The following is a 17972-nucleotide window of genomic DNA, read 5'->3' as shown; positions in this document are numbered from 1 at the left end:
GTGTGTGTGTGTGTGTGTGTGGCACTTGGAATTAAACTCCGGAGCATTCTATCTCCAAACTATACCCCCATTCCCTTTTATTTTTATTTTGAAATAGGGTCTTGCTAAATTGCTGAGGTTGGTCTGGAACCTGTGATCCTCCTGTCTCAGCCTTCTACATACTGGGATTACAAGCATTTGCCACCATGCCTGGATTAACAAATTTTTAAATGAGACAAAATATTTTCAAAAAGCATCAAAAAGTGAGTATATTTAACCAAAATCAGCTCAAAAGAGCAAATGGGTGACAAGAAGAATAATCCATGCTATATAGCATGTTTAGTGAACTGAAGCAGACAAAGTTGGTTGAAAGCAGGCAGAGGAACTTTGTTGTAAGAATTAGAACCGAGGGGCTCCATAATCATCGGGCATCCGCTCAATGTTGTACCTGGGTAGGAAAGAAAATCAACAGTAGTGACAAAGGTGGGTACAGAATCCATCTAAGAAGTCATGCTTTTTCATTGTGGAACTCTCACTCCCTCTGTGAATCCTTTTTGTCAGTGGGAACATTTTAGAGGAACCTCATTATGAGTGATCTAATAGCAAAATGTTCACTGTAATATGATATTGTCTTTATTCTTCAAATTCACAAAATTAGCAAGTGGAATAATTAGGATCTGACTGACTCCAGGGAAGCTCAGTCCTTAGCCCATTATTACGAAACATCAAAGAAGGAAAAAGAATGACTTTTTTTTTTTGGTACTGGGGATGGAATCCCCAGTAAAAATCCAGGGGCTTTTCTACCTCTGGGCTACACTCCCAGACCTATTTTATACTTTATTTGGAAACAGGGTCTCACTAAGTTGCTGAGAGCCTCACTAAGTAGCTGAGGCTGGCTTTGAACCTGTGTGATCCTCCTCCCAAATGTTGGGATTACAAGCGTGCAACACCACACCCGGCAAAATATAATAATGTAAACATCTGATATGTTAACTTCCCTCAAGTCCTTCTGTCACCTTATAATCTGACCTCATTTTTAATTGATATCAACTATATACTTTTTTTTTTTTTGCGGTACTGGGGATTGAACCCAGGGGCATTCTACCTCTGAGCTACACCCCAAGGAACCCAAGGAATATTTCTTTTTTTTTGTGGATCTGGGGATGGAACCCAGAGGCATTTGACCTCTGAGCTACACCCTCTGCCCAATTTTTTATTCTTTATTTTGAAACAGGATCTCACTGAGTTGTAAAGGGCCTCACTAAGTAGCTGAGGCTGTATGAGAACCACGATCCTACGGTCTCAGGCTCCCAAATGCTGGGATCACAATTGTGTGCCACCAAGCCCGGCTTTTATTCTTAATTTTGAAACACAGTCACTGAGTTGCAAAGGGCCTCACTAAGTAGTTAAGGCTGGCCACGAACCGCAATCCTCCTGTCTCAGCCTCCCAAATGCTGGGATTAGAAGCGTGTGGTGATACCACACCTGGTAACTATATACCTTTAATTACTTTCCCCAGATCAATTACTCACCTATGGTTAGAAATGTACATGATAGGAACTCCAGGGATCTTCCGGATTCTTCGTTTAAGGTCACGGTCAACTGTGGCCACGATGTAACACTTGTGCTGAAAGAGACACCCACTGATGTTGAGATAGAGCTCCCTGGTTGTACTTAATAAGTACTGGAAAATGGCATAGCCATGACTAGTTTGACGAACCATTCAATTTCTTTCTTTCTTACTTACTTTCCTTTTTTTTTGTGTGTGTGGTACTGGGGATGGAACCCAGGGGCTTTCTACCTTTGGGCTACACTCCCTGACCATTTTATATTTTATTTGCAAATAGGATTTCACTAAATTGCTGAAAGCCTCACTAAGTAGCTGAGGCTGGCTCCAAACCTGCACAACCCTACTGTCTCAGCCTCCCAAGTACTGGGATTACAAGCGTGCACTGTCACGCCTGGCTTCTTCCTTTTTTTTTTTTTTTTTAAGAACCATTCATTTTCATAGTAACTAGAAAGGAAGGCTGTAACAATCTGTTGCGTAGCTACTATAATCTAGGAGCTCCTATTTATAACATATATGACAATCTGCCTGGATTGAATATGATCCTAAAAATCTTGATGGAGAGAAGATAAAAACCTGTTTATAAGCTATAAACTGTTTTTGTTTTCCTAGTGTAAAAGATTTTCACATTTAGGGCAGACCATTCCTTAGTTTTGGAAAAATGCCCCAAAGGACTGCATGCAAATGCGAAGTAGTACCTTAGACCCTAGGCACAGCTCTCTCATTTCTCTGATATGGGGCTTGTGTGTGCTCTGAGGTCTCTTAGTGGTGGAGGGCAGAGGCTACCCACTGGGCTGGGAACCGAGAAGAGGATATCTGGGAACTGAAGTTTGAGCTTAGATCTGAAAGCTGTAACTTTTTTTGTACCTTACTTCTGTCATATCCAAATCTCCACTGAGTTTTATAAAAAGTTGCAGTGTAGTGCTAGCCACACTGTGGGAAATTACAGGAAATATTGTCCTCACCCATGGGAAGATGTGGCTAAAGGGACAGTAGAGCGATCACCAGATGAAGATAATTATCTTCAGCAAAGGAGAGGCTTCTCTCTTTGCAAGTCATTGAACCTAGTACCTGGTACATGCTAGGAAAGCACTGGACCACTAAGCTACACCCCTAGCCTGAGACAGGCTCTTATAAGGGCAATCAGTAGCAGAAGTTCTTGTGGTGTTTGACAAGGAGGCCAGAGCCGAACAATTCAAAACCTACTTATTCTAGGCTATGTGGGCGACAGCACCGTGGGAGACTTTCAGATGTAACTGAAAAACATTTTTGGGTTAGGCATAGTGGAGAGGAACACAATTTCGGCATGGTGAGGAAATGAAACCTTATTTTAGATTCACAGGGAGGTGGAATTTGACATATTATTATATCTACATTAACTCACTTAAACCATTTCAGAGATTTATATAATAAAGAATCTGTAAGTGTCCCAAATCACATACCTAGTCAAAGCAAGTGCTGAGATCTGAAACCATATTTCCTTCCTAAGTTTGTGCTGGTTGGAGTATAAATTTTCGTCCTTCCTTCCTTCCTTCCTTCCTTCATCTTTTTCTCTCTCTCCCTCCTCCTTCTCTCTCTCTTTTTCTTTCTTTTCTCCCTCCCTCCCTTTCTCCTCCTCCTCTTCCCTCCCTCCCTCTTTCTTTCTTTCTCTGTGATACTGGGGATAGAACCCACGGGTATTCTACCTCTGAGGTACACCCCCGGCACCTATTTTTTATTCTTTATTTTGAAACAGGGCCTCACTGAGTTGCAAATGGCCTCCTCACTAAGCAGCTGAGGCTGTCTATGAACCAAGATCTTCCTGTCTCATCCTCCCAAATGCTGGTATTACAAACATGTGCCATAACTCCTAGTTAGAGTATAAATTTTCAATCCACTTTCTCAAGTTACACTGAGGATGCTATGTAATTGTTTTATAACTTATATTCCTAGATACTTTATTGACCATGTTTTTTAAACACAAAGTAAACATTTAAAAACTGGATACCTGAGTTACTCTTTGTACTAAGCAGTCATCTGCATAGGTTCCTTTGTGTGTGCATGGTAATCGTTCAAACCGTGGGTCCTTGGCAATTCTGCAGGGTTATAAAAGTGGATTAAAGAAAACATTCATGCAATTGGATAATTTCCTGTGCTTCAAGTACTGAAATAAAAGCAATGTGGTCTATATGCACATTTTCAAGTGCACCCTCTTCCAGAAGCTTATCCTTTATTTGGAAAGACAACTTACAGAACAAGGAGTCAAAGTTTGATGGCTGATGATTGGAAGTGCCAGGTGTTCATTAAATAATCACAAAATTCTGAGCTGGGAGCAGTGGTGCATAACTGTAATCCTGGAACTTGGGAGGCTGAGACAGGAAGATCACAGGTTTGAAGCCAGCCCCAGTAATTTAGTTCTTAAATTAATTTACATAAATTTAATTTACTTAGCAACCTAGTAAGACCGGTTTCCAAATAAGAAACACAATTAGGCTGGGGTATAGCTCAGATGTAGAATGCTTTTGGGTTCAATCTCTAGTACCATCAATAATAATAATAAAATAAAATCACAAAATTTTCAAAGTCAAAATTCAAAACTAATTTGTTTTTCACAAATGTACTACTAGAAGATGGGCAAAAAGATGGCCACTACCGCAGTTTATATTTGTGAAAAAACAGAAATAATCTGTTAAGGAAGGCAAAAGTTAAACACATTTTGGTGACTATCCTATTAAAAAAAAGTGAGGTAGTGCCAGGTGTGCGCTGGCATGTGCTCATAAACCTAGTACTGGGAGACTGAGACAGGAGGGCCTCAGGTTCAAGGACAGCCTCAGCAACTAGTGAAATACTCCACAACTTAGTAAGACCCTGTTTCAGAATCAAAATAAAGAACAAAAAATTGGGTTGGGGTGTAGCTCAGAGGTAGAATGCCCCTGGGTTCCATCCCCAGCACCACAAAAACAAACAAACAAAAAAACAAGCAAACAAACAAAAGTGAGGGAGAGCTGTATGTATGAATGTAGTAGGTCCTATATAAGTATTTAATAAACAAAGGAGGCCACTGAAAAATGTGTATGTGTGTGAATAACTATATATATAATTTAATTAAGAAAATATATATCCTTCTCTCTGATACTTTCTAGATTTGCATTTGAATATAAGACCTGTAGGAAGGATTTTTACTTTTTTTGGTGGTACTGAGAATGGAACCCAGGGGACTTCTACCTCTGGGCTACAGCCCCAGATCTATTTTATATTTTATTTGGAAACAGGGTTTCACTAAATTTCTGAGAGCCTAAGTAGCTGAGGCTGGCTTCGAACCTGCGCAATCTTCCTGTCTCAGCCTCCCAAGCGCGGGGATTACAAGTGTGCACACCACTTCCAACTGGGTTTTTACTTGTTATTATCTGTATATATGTTCATATTATTTGCAATAAAATTCAAACTTATCATTTTCATATAAATTTGAAAAAAGAAAACTCCAACTCTAAAGCTAAATTCTTTCTGTTACATAATGATGAGTCACTGAAATGAATTTTAAAAACAGAAGGTAGCACAGACTATCAAGTGTAACAAAAAATAATCCATATTGCAGAAGTTCAGTATTAGGTTAATATGGGAAAAATATATTCAGAAAAAAAAAAAAAGAGAAGACATGAAGATAAAATGAAGATGGAGAATGCACCAAGCTGGGTATGGTGGTGTATACTTCTAACCCCAGTACTTAGGAGGCAGAGAAAGGAAGATTCCAAGTTTAGGGCAGTCTCAAAAACTTAGGAAGGCCGGGCGTGGTGGCGCTATTTTTAATTCTTAGTTTGAAACAGGGTCTCACTAAGTAAACTTTTGTGTTTTTTTTTTTGTGGAACCCAGAAGCTTTCTACCTCCGGGCTATACTCCCAGACCTATTTTATATTTTGTTTGGAAACAGGGTCTCACTAAGTTGCTGAGAGCCTCAATAAGTAGCTGAGGCTGGCTTCGAACCTGTGCAATCCTCCTGTCTCAGCCTCCCAAGCGCTAGGATTACAAGCATGCGCCATCACGCCTGGCACTAAGTAAACTTTATAGTATGTTATACCTCAATTTTACAGTATGTTACACGTCAATAAAGGTGACCAAGCCAGGTGTGGTGGTACATGCTTGTAATCCAAGTACATGGGAGGCTAAGACAAGAGGATTGTAGGTTTCCCGCCTGCCTCAGCTACTTAGTGAGGCCCTCCACAACTTAATGAGAACCTGTTTCAAAATAAAGAATAAACTGGGCATGGTGGCACATCCTTATAATCCTAGCATTTGGGAGGTCGAGACAGGAGGATCGTGGTTCGTAGGCTGTCTCATCTACTTAGTGAGGCCCTTCCCAATTCAGCGAGACTGTTTCAAAATAAAGAATAAAAAATAGGGCTGGGGGTATAGCTCAGAGGTAGTATGCCCTGGGTTCCATCCCTAATACCACACACACACAAAAAGAAAATAAAGAATAAAAAAGAATGCCCTGGGTTCAACCCTCAGTTCAAAATAATTAAATAAACAAAAAAATAAAAGTGACCAAAAACAAATCTTCTGGCCTAATTTTATACTGTGTCTGTCTGTGTTTTAAACATGGGAATTGAGCCTAGTGGTATTCTACCTCTGATTTACACCCCATACCCCTTTTTTATATTTATTTATAACTGTTTTGTTGCAGAGGGCCTCACTAAGTAGCTGAGGCTGCCCTAGAACCGAGATCCTCCTGTCTCAGCCTCCCAAATGCTGGGATTATAAGCATGTGCCACCACACCCGGCTTATTCTTTATTTTATTTTTATTTTTATTTTATTTTATTTTTTTTTTCGGGTCTGGGGATGGAACCCAGGGGCATTCGACTTCCGAGCTACACCCCCTGCCCTATTCTTTATTTTGAAACCGGGTCTCACTGAGTTGCAGAGGGCCTCACTAAGTAGCTAAGGCTGTCCGCGAACCCTGATCCTCCAGTCTCAGCCTCCCAAATGCTGGGATTACAAGCGTGTGCCACCACGCCCTGCTGCTTATTCTTTATTTTGAGACAGGGTTTCACTAAGTTGCAATGGGCCTCCTAAGTAGCTGCAGCTGGCTGTGAACATGCCATTCTCCTATTTTAGCCTCCCAAGTACTAGGATTACAGGTGAATGCCAGCATGCTCAGCTCTGTTTTATACTTTGAATATGTCTTGTACCCATATATGATTTTGAGACATTGTCAGTTATTTATTTATTTATTTATTTATTTATTTATTTATTTATTTATTTATTTATTTATTTATGGTACTGGGGGTGGAACCCAGGGGCTTTCTACCTCCGGGCTATACTCCCAGACCTATTTTATATTTTATTTGGAAACAGGGTCTCACCAAGTTGCTGAGAGCCTCACTAAGTAGCTGAGGCTGGCTTCGAACCTGTGGGATCCTCCTGTCTCAGCCTCCCAAGTGCTGGGATTATAACCATGCACCACCACGCCCAGCTATCATTTGTCATTTACAAAATAATGATTAGATGAAATACACTGATTGTCCAAATACTGACACTTTTTTTTTTTCTGGTACTGGGGATGAAACCCAGGGGTACTCTACCTCCAAGCTACACCCCCAGCCCTATTTTTTTTTTATTAGTTTGAAACAGGGTCTCACTGAGTTGCAAAAGGCCTCACTAAGTAGCTGAGGCTGTCCACGAACCACGATCCTCTTGTCTCAGCCTCCCAAATGCTGGGATTACAAGCATGAGCCACTAAGCACAGCCAAATATTGACACTTTTTATCACACATTGTATAAAAATATCACAGTACCTCCACTGGACTCAATAGATCTTTAATAATGAAAGTGTGATAAACTCATGGTTTTCCAAAAGTCTAATTTTCACTTGAATGTTTACATTTTTCCACTGGTAATAGATATGGTAAGTTGTTTTCCTTAAAGAGATGTGCTCACTGCTGTTAATTTTTTTTTCTTTTTTTTTTTAGTGGTACTGGAGATTGAACCCAGGATCATTCTACCTTTGAGCTATACCACCAGCCCTATTTTATTCTTTTATTTTGAAACAGGGTTTCACTAAATTGCAGAGAGCCTATATTGCTGAGCCTGGCCACAAACCTGTGATCCCCCTGTCTCAGCCTTTACTGGGGTTACAAAGGTGTATCACCGCTCTCGCCTCTGCTGTTAATTATTGAGAAAATAGCAGCTAAATAACAAAGTCTAAATAATCAGTGTTCATCAGTTGTTTCTTGCATAAAAATGATATTCCATGAAAAGGTAGCTAGTTCAGCTCACAGCTCAAACACACATATAGGCACTTTTCATGGAGACATCTGTTCTCTGGTATGCAGAAGTGCTTTGTGCATCTATCACACTTCATCAAAAAAGAAAAACCTCTTGAGGGTTGAGATTTAATAAAGTTTAACTTTTATGCTTCATCAAGGACATTCTTAAGTGATTCTGGCTTAAAACACAAACAACAACGATTACTAGCCTTTATAAGGCCATTGCTTTGATTCATATTAAGGTATAAACAAGTTTGTCATCAGTGTAAAGGCTAACACGGTGACAAAGCAATGTCTAAGCATTATTGTGAAGTTTTATAAACTCCCTGAAAAGGGTTTTGGGACACATAAAGATCCATGGACGCACTTCAAGAACACCTACTCTAAATTCAAGGGTGCTTTTTGGAGTAAATTCAAAATTTTATTTATTTATTTATTTTTTGCAGGTCTGGGGATGGAGCCCAGGGGCATTTGATCTCTGAGCTACACCCCCTGCCCTAGTTTTTATTCTTTATTTTGAAAGAGGGTCTCACTAAGTTGCGGAGGGCCTCACTAAGTAGCTGAGGCTGTCTGCGAACCACGATCCTCCGGTCTCAGCCTCCCAAATGCTGGGATTACAAGAGTGCGCCACCACTCCCAGCTTAAATTCAAAATTTTAAGTGTGAACTGTTTAAGTATGAGATTCTTATTTCAAAAAGCTTGAGCTTAAAATCTCCTCAACTTCAAATCCTTTTCTTTTTCTTTCTTTTTTTTTTTTTTGGTATGGTACTAGAGATTGAATCCAGGAGCATTCTATTTTTTTTCTTTTTTTTTTTTTTTTTTTTTTTGAGTACTGGCGATGGAACCCAGGGGCATTCTACCTCCAAGCTACATCCCTAGCCCTATTTTTTATTCTTTATTTTGAAACAAGGTCTCACTGAGTTGCAAAGGGCCTCACTAAGAAGTAGCTGAGGCTTCATTGAACTGCAATCCTCCTGTCTCAACTTTCCAAATGTTGGGATTACAAGTGTGTGCCACCATGCCCAGCGCATTCTACCTTTAAGCTACACCCCAGCCCTAATTTTTTATTCTTTATTTTGAAGGAGGGTCTCACTAACTTGTAGAGGGCCTCGTAAGTTGCTGAAGCTGGCCATGAACCTGTGATCTTCCTGTTTCAGCTTCCCAAGGAGTAGGATTACAAGCGTGTCACCACGCCTGGCTTATTTTTTATTATTATTATTATTATTGTTTAAAAAATTTTTAAATTGGTGCATTGTAGTCATACATCTTAATGGAGTAGAAGATGGTAGAGGCATACATGCATACATCACTTATTTAGCCTTTTCCCAATTTCCAATCCATTCCCACCCCCTTATTTATTATTTTGAAACAGGGTTTCACTGAGTTATCCAAGCTGGGCACTAACTTGATATCCTCCTGTCTCAGCTCCTAGGTACTTGGATTACAGGTGTGTGCTACTGTGCCTGTCTCAAATATTTGCTTTTTAAATTACAAATGGTTTCACCTGATTTTTATTTATACTAATTAATTATATTTTGGACAGCAAAGAGAAAGAAGGTCCCAAAGAATCTTTAGTATACCAACAAAGGATACATCTAGACTAGCTCCTTCTTACCTTAAAGCCACTCGATACTTCTGCCCCAGTTTTTCAATTTCAGCCATTACACAATCAGTTATACAAGGGATACCTGCCAAGGGGAGAAAAAATTAATAACAGAACTTGTAAAGAAATTCTCTGAATTATATCCTATCTTCAAGAGACCCAGGAGACTTCCCGAATGGCAGCAGAGTAAGACACTGAAATGAACACTAAAAACTAGAAGAGATACCTGCTTATAAAGAAACCTGGGAATTGTCCAAACTCCACACCACAGACTCTAACAAGCATGTATTATTATTATGAGGCCCTCTACAAGTTAGTGAGACCCTCCTTCAAAATAAAGAATAAAAAATTAGGGCTGGGGTGTAGCTTAAAGGTAGAATGCGCTGGGCATGGTGGCACACACTTGTAATCCCAACATTTGGAAAAATTAATTGATTATTTATTTAGTGTTACTAGGGATTAAACTCAAGGGCATTCTACCCCTGAGCTATACCTTGTGGGTTGATTTTTACTTTTTCTTTTGAAACAGGTTACTGAGGCTGGCCTTGAACCTGATATCCTGCCTCAGCCTCTCAAGTGCTTGAATTACAGGTATGCATCACCATGCCCACCTGGGGAAAAAATATTTAAAAATGAGCCAAAATGCTGGGTGTGGTAGTGCATGCCTATAATCCCAGTACTAGGGAGGCTGAGATATGAGGATCACAGGTTTAAAGCCAGTCTCAGCAACTTAGTGAGGAACCTAGTGAGACTTTGTTTCTTCTTTTCTTTTTCTTTTTTGTGGGTCTGGCGCTGGAACCCAGGGGCATTCGACCTCCAAGCTATACCCCCTGCCCTATTTTTTATTCTTTATTTTGAAACAGGGTCTCACTAAGTTGCGAAGGGCCTAAGTAGCTGAGGCTGTCCGTGAACCACGATCCTCCGGTCTCAGCCTCCCAAATGCTGGGATTACAAATGTGTTCCACCATGCCCGGCTCTTTATTCCCCACAACTTAGTGAGACCCTGTTTCAAAATAAAGAATAAAAAATAGGGCAGGGGGTGTAGCTCGGAGGTCAAATGCCCCTGGGTTCCATCCCCAGACCTGCAAAAAACAAACAAAAAAACCTGCTGCTAATGTTGATATTTTGACCTACTCCCATGAATTATGAATGTTCTTAATGACACCTAGGATACTAAATCTTTTCTTGAGTTTTTAATTTATTTGCCCAGATCCATCAGAGGAATCATCTGATTTTTAAATAAAGCAGCTATTGCTTTATAAAAATATTTTCTAAGCCGGGCATGGTGGCGCACACTTGTAATCCCTGCGCTTGGGAGGCAGAGACAGGAGGATCGTGCAGGTTCGAAGCCAGCCTAGCTGGTTTAAGAGACACTGTTTCCGAATAAAAATATAAAATAGAGCCGGGCATGGTGGCGCACGCTTGTAATCCCCGTGCTTGGGAGGCGAAGGCAGGAGGATCGCACAGGTTCAAAGCCAGCCGCACGCACTGGCTTAGGAGACCCTGTTTCCAAAAAATAAAATAGGTCTGGGAGTACAGCCTGGCGGTAGAAGGGTTTCCAGGAACCCCAGTCTCACCCCCCCAAAAATTTTTTTTCTAAATAATGACTTGAAAGTCAAAATTATTCCTTGATCACTGGCTGCAGAATGGATGCTATCAGGGGGCATGAAAGCATCAATCTTACTGTACATCTGCATTAGAGCTCTTGCATGACTAGGCGCACTATATCAACGAGCAGTAATATTTTGAAGGGAATATTTTTTTCCCACGTTAAGTCTCAGAACTACTGGGAAGCAAACTATCCTCCTTGTTAGGGAGGCTTAAAATATTCAGAAAACCATGTTATAAAAAATATGTTGTCATCTAGGCTTTGTTGTTCTATATACACAGCACAGGCAGAAGGAGCATCAACAGAAAGTTAACAGCTGGCATCAGCCCCTAAAAAGAAAGTCTGTCCTTGGAAACCAGGTGCTGACCTCTCCTCCGTAGCCACCAAAGACCTAAACAGAATCTTCTTTCAATCTAAGGCTGTTCTGTCCACACTGAAACCCTTGTTCGGTGTAGCCGCCTTCAGCAGTGATCCTAGTTAGGTCTTCTGGGTAACTTGCTCTGGCGTCTGTGTCGGCACTTGTGGCTGCTCCTCACTCACACTTTTCTTTTGAGATGGCTTTCCTTAAGACTCATGACCCAACCTGTGCTAGTTTCAAGTTGTTGTTTTTGTTCCCTGTAGCTTCTTCACCTCTCTCAGCCCTTAGAGAACTGAACACAGTTTAGGGCCCTTGCCTGGATTAGGTTTTGGCTCAGGAAATGTTGTGGCTGGTTTAATCTTCAATACAGACCACTACAACTTTTTTTTTTTTTTTTTTTTTGGCAGCACTGGAGATGAAACCCAGGGACATTCTACCTCTGAGCTACAACCCCATACCTATTTTTTCTTTATTCTTTTTTTGTGTGTGTGGTACTGGGGATGGAACCCAGGGACATTCTAAATCCAAACTACACCCCCAGCCCTTTTTGTGTGTGTGTGTGGTACTGGGGATTGAACCCAGGAGCAATCTACCTATGAGCTACACCCCCAGCCCTATTTTTATTCTTTATTTTAAAACAGATTCTCACAAAGTTGCAGAGGGCCTCACTAAGTAGCTGAGGCTGGCCTTGAACCATGATCTTCCTGTCTTAGCCTCCCAAGAACTGGGATAACAGGCATGTGCCATCATGCCCAGCCCAGCCCTATGTTTTATTTTTTATTTTGAAACAAATCTCACTGAGTTGCCAAGGGCTCCTTACTAAGTAGCTGAGGCTTTCTGTGAACCACAATCCTCTTGTCCCAGCCTCTCAAATGTTGGGATTACAAGCGTGCGCCACCACTCCTAGCTTTTTATTCTTCATTTTGAAACAGGGTCTCACTGAGTTGCAAAGGGACTCACTAGGTAGCTGAGGCTGTCCTCAAACTGCGATCCTCTTGTCTCAGCCTCCCAAACACTGGGATTATAAGCACCCAGTTTAGACCACTAAAACTTTCTATGAGCAGAAATACTGTTTTGCTTTCTTACCGTGTATTCATTAGAGAAGCACTTTAAATTTCCTTCAAGAATTTTTCCTTTGTATCCACAACTTGGCTAATTGGCAGAAGAAGCCTAGTGCCAATCTATCTCAGCTCTTGATAAATCTTCCTAAGTTTAATTGTTTTTAGCTTTTGCCAGGCATGGCGGCACATGCCCATAATCCCAATGCTTGAGAGATTGAAACAGGAGGATCACAGGCTTTTTTTTTTTTTTTTTTTTTTTTTTTTTGGTAGTACTGGGGGTGGAACCCAGGGGCTTTCTACCTCTGGGCTATACTCCCGGATCTATTTTCTATTTTATTTGGAAATAGGGTCTCACTAAATTGCCGAGAGCAGCTGAGGCTGGCTTCAAACCTGTGCGATCCTCCTGTCTCAGCCTCCCAAGCACGGGGATTACAAGCGTGCGCCACAAAGCCCGGCTTCATCAACTCAGTGAGGCTTGCATCGATTTAGTAAGACCCTGTTTCCAAATAAAAAATAAATGCCCCTGAGTATCTTCCCAGCACCCCCCCCAAAAAAAAGTTTTTAGCTTTTGATACAAGGGGGGAGATATGTGATTCTTTTCGCACATACCCAGAAGCCACTGTGGGGTTACTCATTGGCCTAATTTCAATAATTTGTATTTTAGGGAACAGGGAGGCCTGAGGAAAGGAAGAAAGATGGGGAATGGTTGGTCAGAAGTAGTCCAGATACATACAGAACTCACTGATTAGGTTTGCCATCTTAATGGGGAAGGTTCATAGTCTTCCCAATTTAAGAGTAACACTAAGAGCCTGGCGTGGTGGCGCACGCTTGTAATCCCAGCATTTGGGAGGCTAAGATAGGAGGATCGCGGTTCATGGACAGCCTCAGCTACTTAGTGAGGCCCTCTGCAACTCAGTGAGACCCTGTTTCAAAATAAAGAAAAAAAATTGGGCTGGGGGTGTAGCTTGGAGATAGAATGCCCCTGGATTCCATCCCCAGTACCGCAAAAAAAAAAAAAGGAACACCAAAGATCGCTGATCATAGATTACTATAACAGGTATAATAATAATGAAAGAGTCTGAAATACGCAGTTGCCAAAGTGGGACGGAGATATGAAGGGGACAGACATTTGTTTGCTGAGAAACATCAACTTGTAAAATACTGCAATATCTGTGATATAGTAAAACAAAGCACAAAAAAACTAGGTATGCTGATAGTGCCGTGTATGTGTGTGTGTGTGTGTGTGTGTGTGTATGTGTTTTACTTGGGATTGAACCCAGAGGCCGCAAACCTCTGATTCTCCTGTCGCAGCCTCCTAAGTACTGGGATTACAAGTGTGTGCCGTGACTTTACAGAATCTTTTTTTTTTTTTGGTGGTGCTGGGGTTCCTGGAAACCCTTCTACCTCCGAGCTACACTCCCAAACCTATTTTATATATATTTTTGGGAAACAGGGTCTCTTAAGCCAGCAAGGCTGGCTTCGAACCTGCGTGATCCTCCTGTCTCCGCCTCCCAAGCATGGGGATTACAAGCATGCGCCACCACGCCCGGCTTTATAGAATCTTTTAAAGACTAAATAAAGAAGTACCAGCTGGGTGTGGTGGCACATGTCACGCCTGTACTCCCAGTACTTGGGAGGTCGAGACAGGAGGATTGCAGGTTGAAGGACAGCCTCAGCAATTTAGTGAGGCTCGCACTAACTTAGCGAGACCCTGTTTCAAAATAAAAAATAAAATAATAGGGCTGGGGGTGTAGTTCATAGGTAAAACACCCCTGAGTTAAACCCCTGGCACCCCCCAAAAGTATACATTTTCCCCTTGGATTCCATTTATTCTTCTTTGGGGGGTAGGGTTCCTGGAGTTTAGCCCTATTTGACCTTTTGATATGAAATAGGGTCTCACTTAGTTACTGAGAGTCTCACTAAATTGCTAAGGCTGGTCTCAAATATGTGATCCTAGTTGGGTGTGATGGCCCATGCTTGTAATCCCAGTACTTGGGAGGCTAAGACAGGAAGACTGCAGGTTCATGGCAGCTCCTTGGTGAGGTCCTCTGCAACTTAGGAAGACCTAGTTTCAAAATAAAGAATAACAAATAGGACTGGTAGTGCAGCTTGAAGGTAGAATGCCCCTGGGTTCAATCCCAAATTCGGGGTGTGTGTGTGTGTATGGAGGGGGGTGTGATCTTCCCTTCTCAACCTCCCAAGCACTGGGATTCCAGTTATGCACCACTGTGCCTGGCCAATAATTTATTCTTTATGATATAGTTTAAACCTGAGTTTCCTCTTACCTTTAACCAGAAAAATACATGAGTATAACTGGAATATACATGCATATAAATTTCCTTTAAATGAAAAAACATGAATATAAACTTACCAGATTTTACTATTATGAAGTTATTCCCTCATACATGACCTTTATTTTTTTTCTACTCATGATAGTAACAAATATCACTTGAAGAAGGAAATCCCCAAAATACACAAGGGAACTCTATTAATGGTATATTGCACACCTTGGTATATAATACCTTATCAGTTGTAATACAAATAAATAACTAAATACACTTAGAAATCAATCATCATCCAAGTTCTAGTTCTGTGATCATAAATGATAAAATGTCTAATTTAGTTTTTCCACACTGAAGTGGAATGGAGGATGCATGTTTCATAATATAAAATTACACACACACACACACACACACACACACACACACACACACAAAATGAGCATTATATTTCAGTACAGTAAAAAAATGATCATTCCCCTGGTAATCACTGCAAATTAAATGCTCAGCGATTCATTTGGTAATAACCCCACCTCCTTTTCATGTATTTGGGTTAATATAATTATTCTGTATATATGTGACAGAAATATAAAAGTATGATACTCACACTTGGCATATAGACAATCCATCATTGATTGCACTAAGTCCAATTTGGCTTTAATGGAAAAGTTGATAAAGTTGGTATCAACCAGAATGTGGTAAGGTGGGCCCAACTGAGTGTTATATTGGAAGAATAAGCACGAAGGGTGTTGGGGGCTGAAGAAAAAATAAAATAAGAACACATAATAAAGTCTACATTGATACTTTGGAAGGACAAAACCAAAAACTAAGTCTTAAATAAATAGTTCACTATAGATTAAGCCCCTTTCCCTTGGTCATTGGAGATAAATCTTAAAAGCTAGGAAGAAATAGCATATCTTAATCTCAGGTCCACTAGTATGCTTTGCCATGGCTTTAAGAAAGCAATTATCCAACCAGTTCTTCCTCTACCAGAAGTAGAGCAGCCAACCTGGCGTGGTGGCGCATGCTTGTAATCCCAGCATTTGGGAGGCTGACACGGGAGGATTGAGGTTTGGAGACAGACTCAGCTTCTTAGTGAGGCCCTCTGCAACTTAGTGAGACCCTGTTTCAAAATAAAGAATATAAAAAATAGGGCAGGAGTTGTAGCTCAGAGGTCAAATGCCCCTGGGTTCCATCCCCAGACACGCAAAAAATAACAAAAACAAAAACCTTCAAACTATTTGAACTGGTATATACTCATCAATACCACTTTCATTTGCCCATTGTGCCAGACTTACTAACAAATAGCTGAATAAATATGTTCAATGAGAGTCTGGATTTCTAAGAGGTCTAGGGGTTTAGAATGTCTGTTTTAGTTTTAAATAAAAGAAAAATTGAAATTTCAATTACTTACACTTCTCTTTCTTTCAATACACTGGGATCTTTCTTTGGTTTCTTTTTTGGTTTTAATCTATCCTTTTCTTTACTGGAAAAAAGAAAAGTAAATCCAGGAGAGAAGAAAAATCACAGTAGTTACCTAATTCAAAAATTCCACATTTTGGTTACAGCAAAAATCCCACTTTATGACTTTAATATTAGCATACACATTCTTAGCAAAAAGTAGCCTGGCAGTATCAAAATTAATCAGTAAAGAGCCAGGCGTGGTGGTGCACGCTTGTAATCTCCGCGCTTGGGAGGCAGAGACAGGAGGATCATGCAGGTTCGAAGTCAGTCTCACTGGCTTGAGAGACCCTGTTTCTAAATTAAAAAGTATAAAAATAGGTCTGGGAGTGTAGCCCGGAGGTAGAAGGGTTTCCAGGAACCCCAGTACCACATTAAAAAAAAAAAAATCAGTAAAACTAGTAATCAAAAAACCATTAAGCCAGGCATAGTGGTGCATGCTTGTAAGCCCAGCATTTGGGAGGCTGAGACAGGAGGATCGCAGCTTTGTGGCCAGCCTCAGTCACCTACACCCTCTACAACTTAGTGAGACTCTGTTTCAAAATAAAGAATAAAAAATAGGGCTGGGAGTAGCTCGGAGGTAGAATCCCCGTACAGGGGGAAAAAAAAAAAAAAAAAAGAAAGAAAGAAAGAAAAAAATTAAGGGCTAAATGTTGATTCTTTTGTAATTTCTTTCTCAGCCAGAAGCTCTCATATTAAGAATCAACATCTATTCCCAAGTAAAGAGGTTGATATTTACATTCTGAAGACTTAGATGTTTTAACAGTAGAGGGGGACAGGGCTCCCCAACATGCATTTTACAAAGGATTAAAACATAACAATACATATACAAAAGTTAACCTTCGGATGGGTGTGGTGGCACACACTTGTAATCTCAGTACTTGGAAGGCTGAGACAGGAGGATTGCAGGTTCAAAACCAGCCTCAACAAATTAGTGAGGCTTGCAGCAATTTAGCAAGACTTGTTTCCAAATAAAAAATAAAATAGGTCTGAGGGTGTAGCCTGGAGGTAGAAAATCCCTGGGTTCCATCCCCAGTACTACAAAACAAAAGTTAAATTCAACCACATACAAAATTTAATCAATGAAGCTGGGCTTAGTAGCCTACTACTTGGGAGGATAAGACAGAAAGATCTCAGGTTCATGGCCAACCTCAGTTACTTAGTGAGGCCATTTGCAACATTGTGAGACCCTGTTCAAAATAAAGAATAGAAAATAGGGCTTGGGGTTTAGCTCGAAGGTAGAACGCTTCTGGGTTCCATCTCCACTACTGCAAAAATAAATAAATAGATAAAATAAAAAATAAAAAATAGAGCTGGGAGTGTAGCTCGGAGGTAGAATGTCCCGGGTTCCATCCCCAGTACCGCAAAAAAAAAAAAAAAAAAATAATAATAATAATTCCCACCACCTTTCCCAGTGACTTGTTATACAATCGACTATTATCGTATGCTACAAAAACTAAGACAATAATATTACAAGTAAGAACAAATTAACATAAGTTTAAGTATTTATTCCCTCGTGACTGCTATATCTCGAGGCAGTCTAAGTACCCAGATGATTCCAAACACTCACAGTCTCTCATCTCTAAGACTAAGCATTCGCTTCATGGTCGCGTACTTCCTTGTTTTCTTTTGCTTCCCCTTGAAACAAAAAATTTAGAGTTAAAAGATTTGGAAATACACTGCATCTTTTAAAAGTTCCTACTCTTTTCATGTTCATTCCACTTTCTTTACCCCTCAATCATCCAGCCCTTCTCCTCATTCCCGAAAATATAACAGGCTCCGTTCGGAGAGCTAAGATAGGAGAGCAAATAA

At 40.5% G+C, this 17972-nt stretch overlaps 2 protein-coding genes across 2 annotated transcripts in view; one reads left to right on the top strand and one right to left on the bottom strand.

Moving 5' to 3' along the window:
• Positions 1-378: 378 nt before the first annotated feature.
• On the bottom strand, positions 379-17792 carry FCF1 (FCF1 rRNA-processing protein; the record flags this gene model as incomplete). Its single annotated transcript, XM_080708307.1, has 7 exons — positions 17731-17792; positions 16114-16185; positions 15307-15455; positions 9405-9477; positions 3534-3621; positions 1512-1606; positions 379-427 (listed from the first exon to the last, which is right to left on the bottom strand). The coding sequence occupies exons 1-7, from the start codon at positions 17763-17765 to the stop codon at positions 379-381; spliced, it is 561 nt and encodes a 186-aa protein (XP_080564433.1). The 5' UTR covers positions 17766-17792.
• The window catches only part of AREL1 (apoptosis resistant E3 ubiquitin protein ligase 1), a gene marked incomplete at both ends in the record, with an annotated part of 61127 nt that continues 60918 nt past the window's right edge, over positions 17764-17972 (top strand). Inside the window, one exon of the mRNA XM_080707179.1 lies at positions 17764-17771. Coding sequence (XP_080563305.1) covers positions 17764-17771 — 8 coding nt within the window. The remainder of the gene's footprint in view (positions 17772-17972) is intronic.

Source organism: Muscardinus avellanarius (assembly GCF_963383645.1).
Source record: "Muscardinus avellanarius genome assembly, chromosome: 12".
Taxonomy (NCBI): Eukaryota; Metazoa; Chordata; class Mammalia; order Rodentia; family Gliridae; genus Muscardinus; species Muscardinus avellanarius.
The sequence above is the reverse complement of the archived record's forward strand: the minus strand, read 5'-3'. Positions and strand labels throughout refer to the sequence as shown.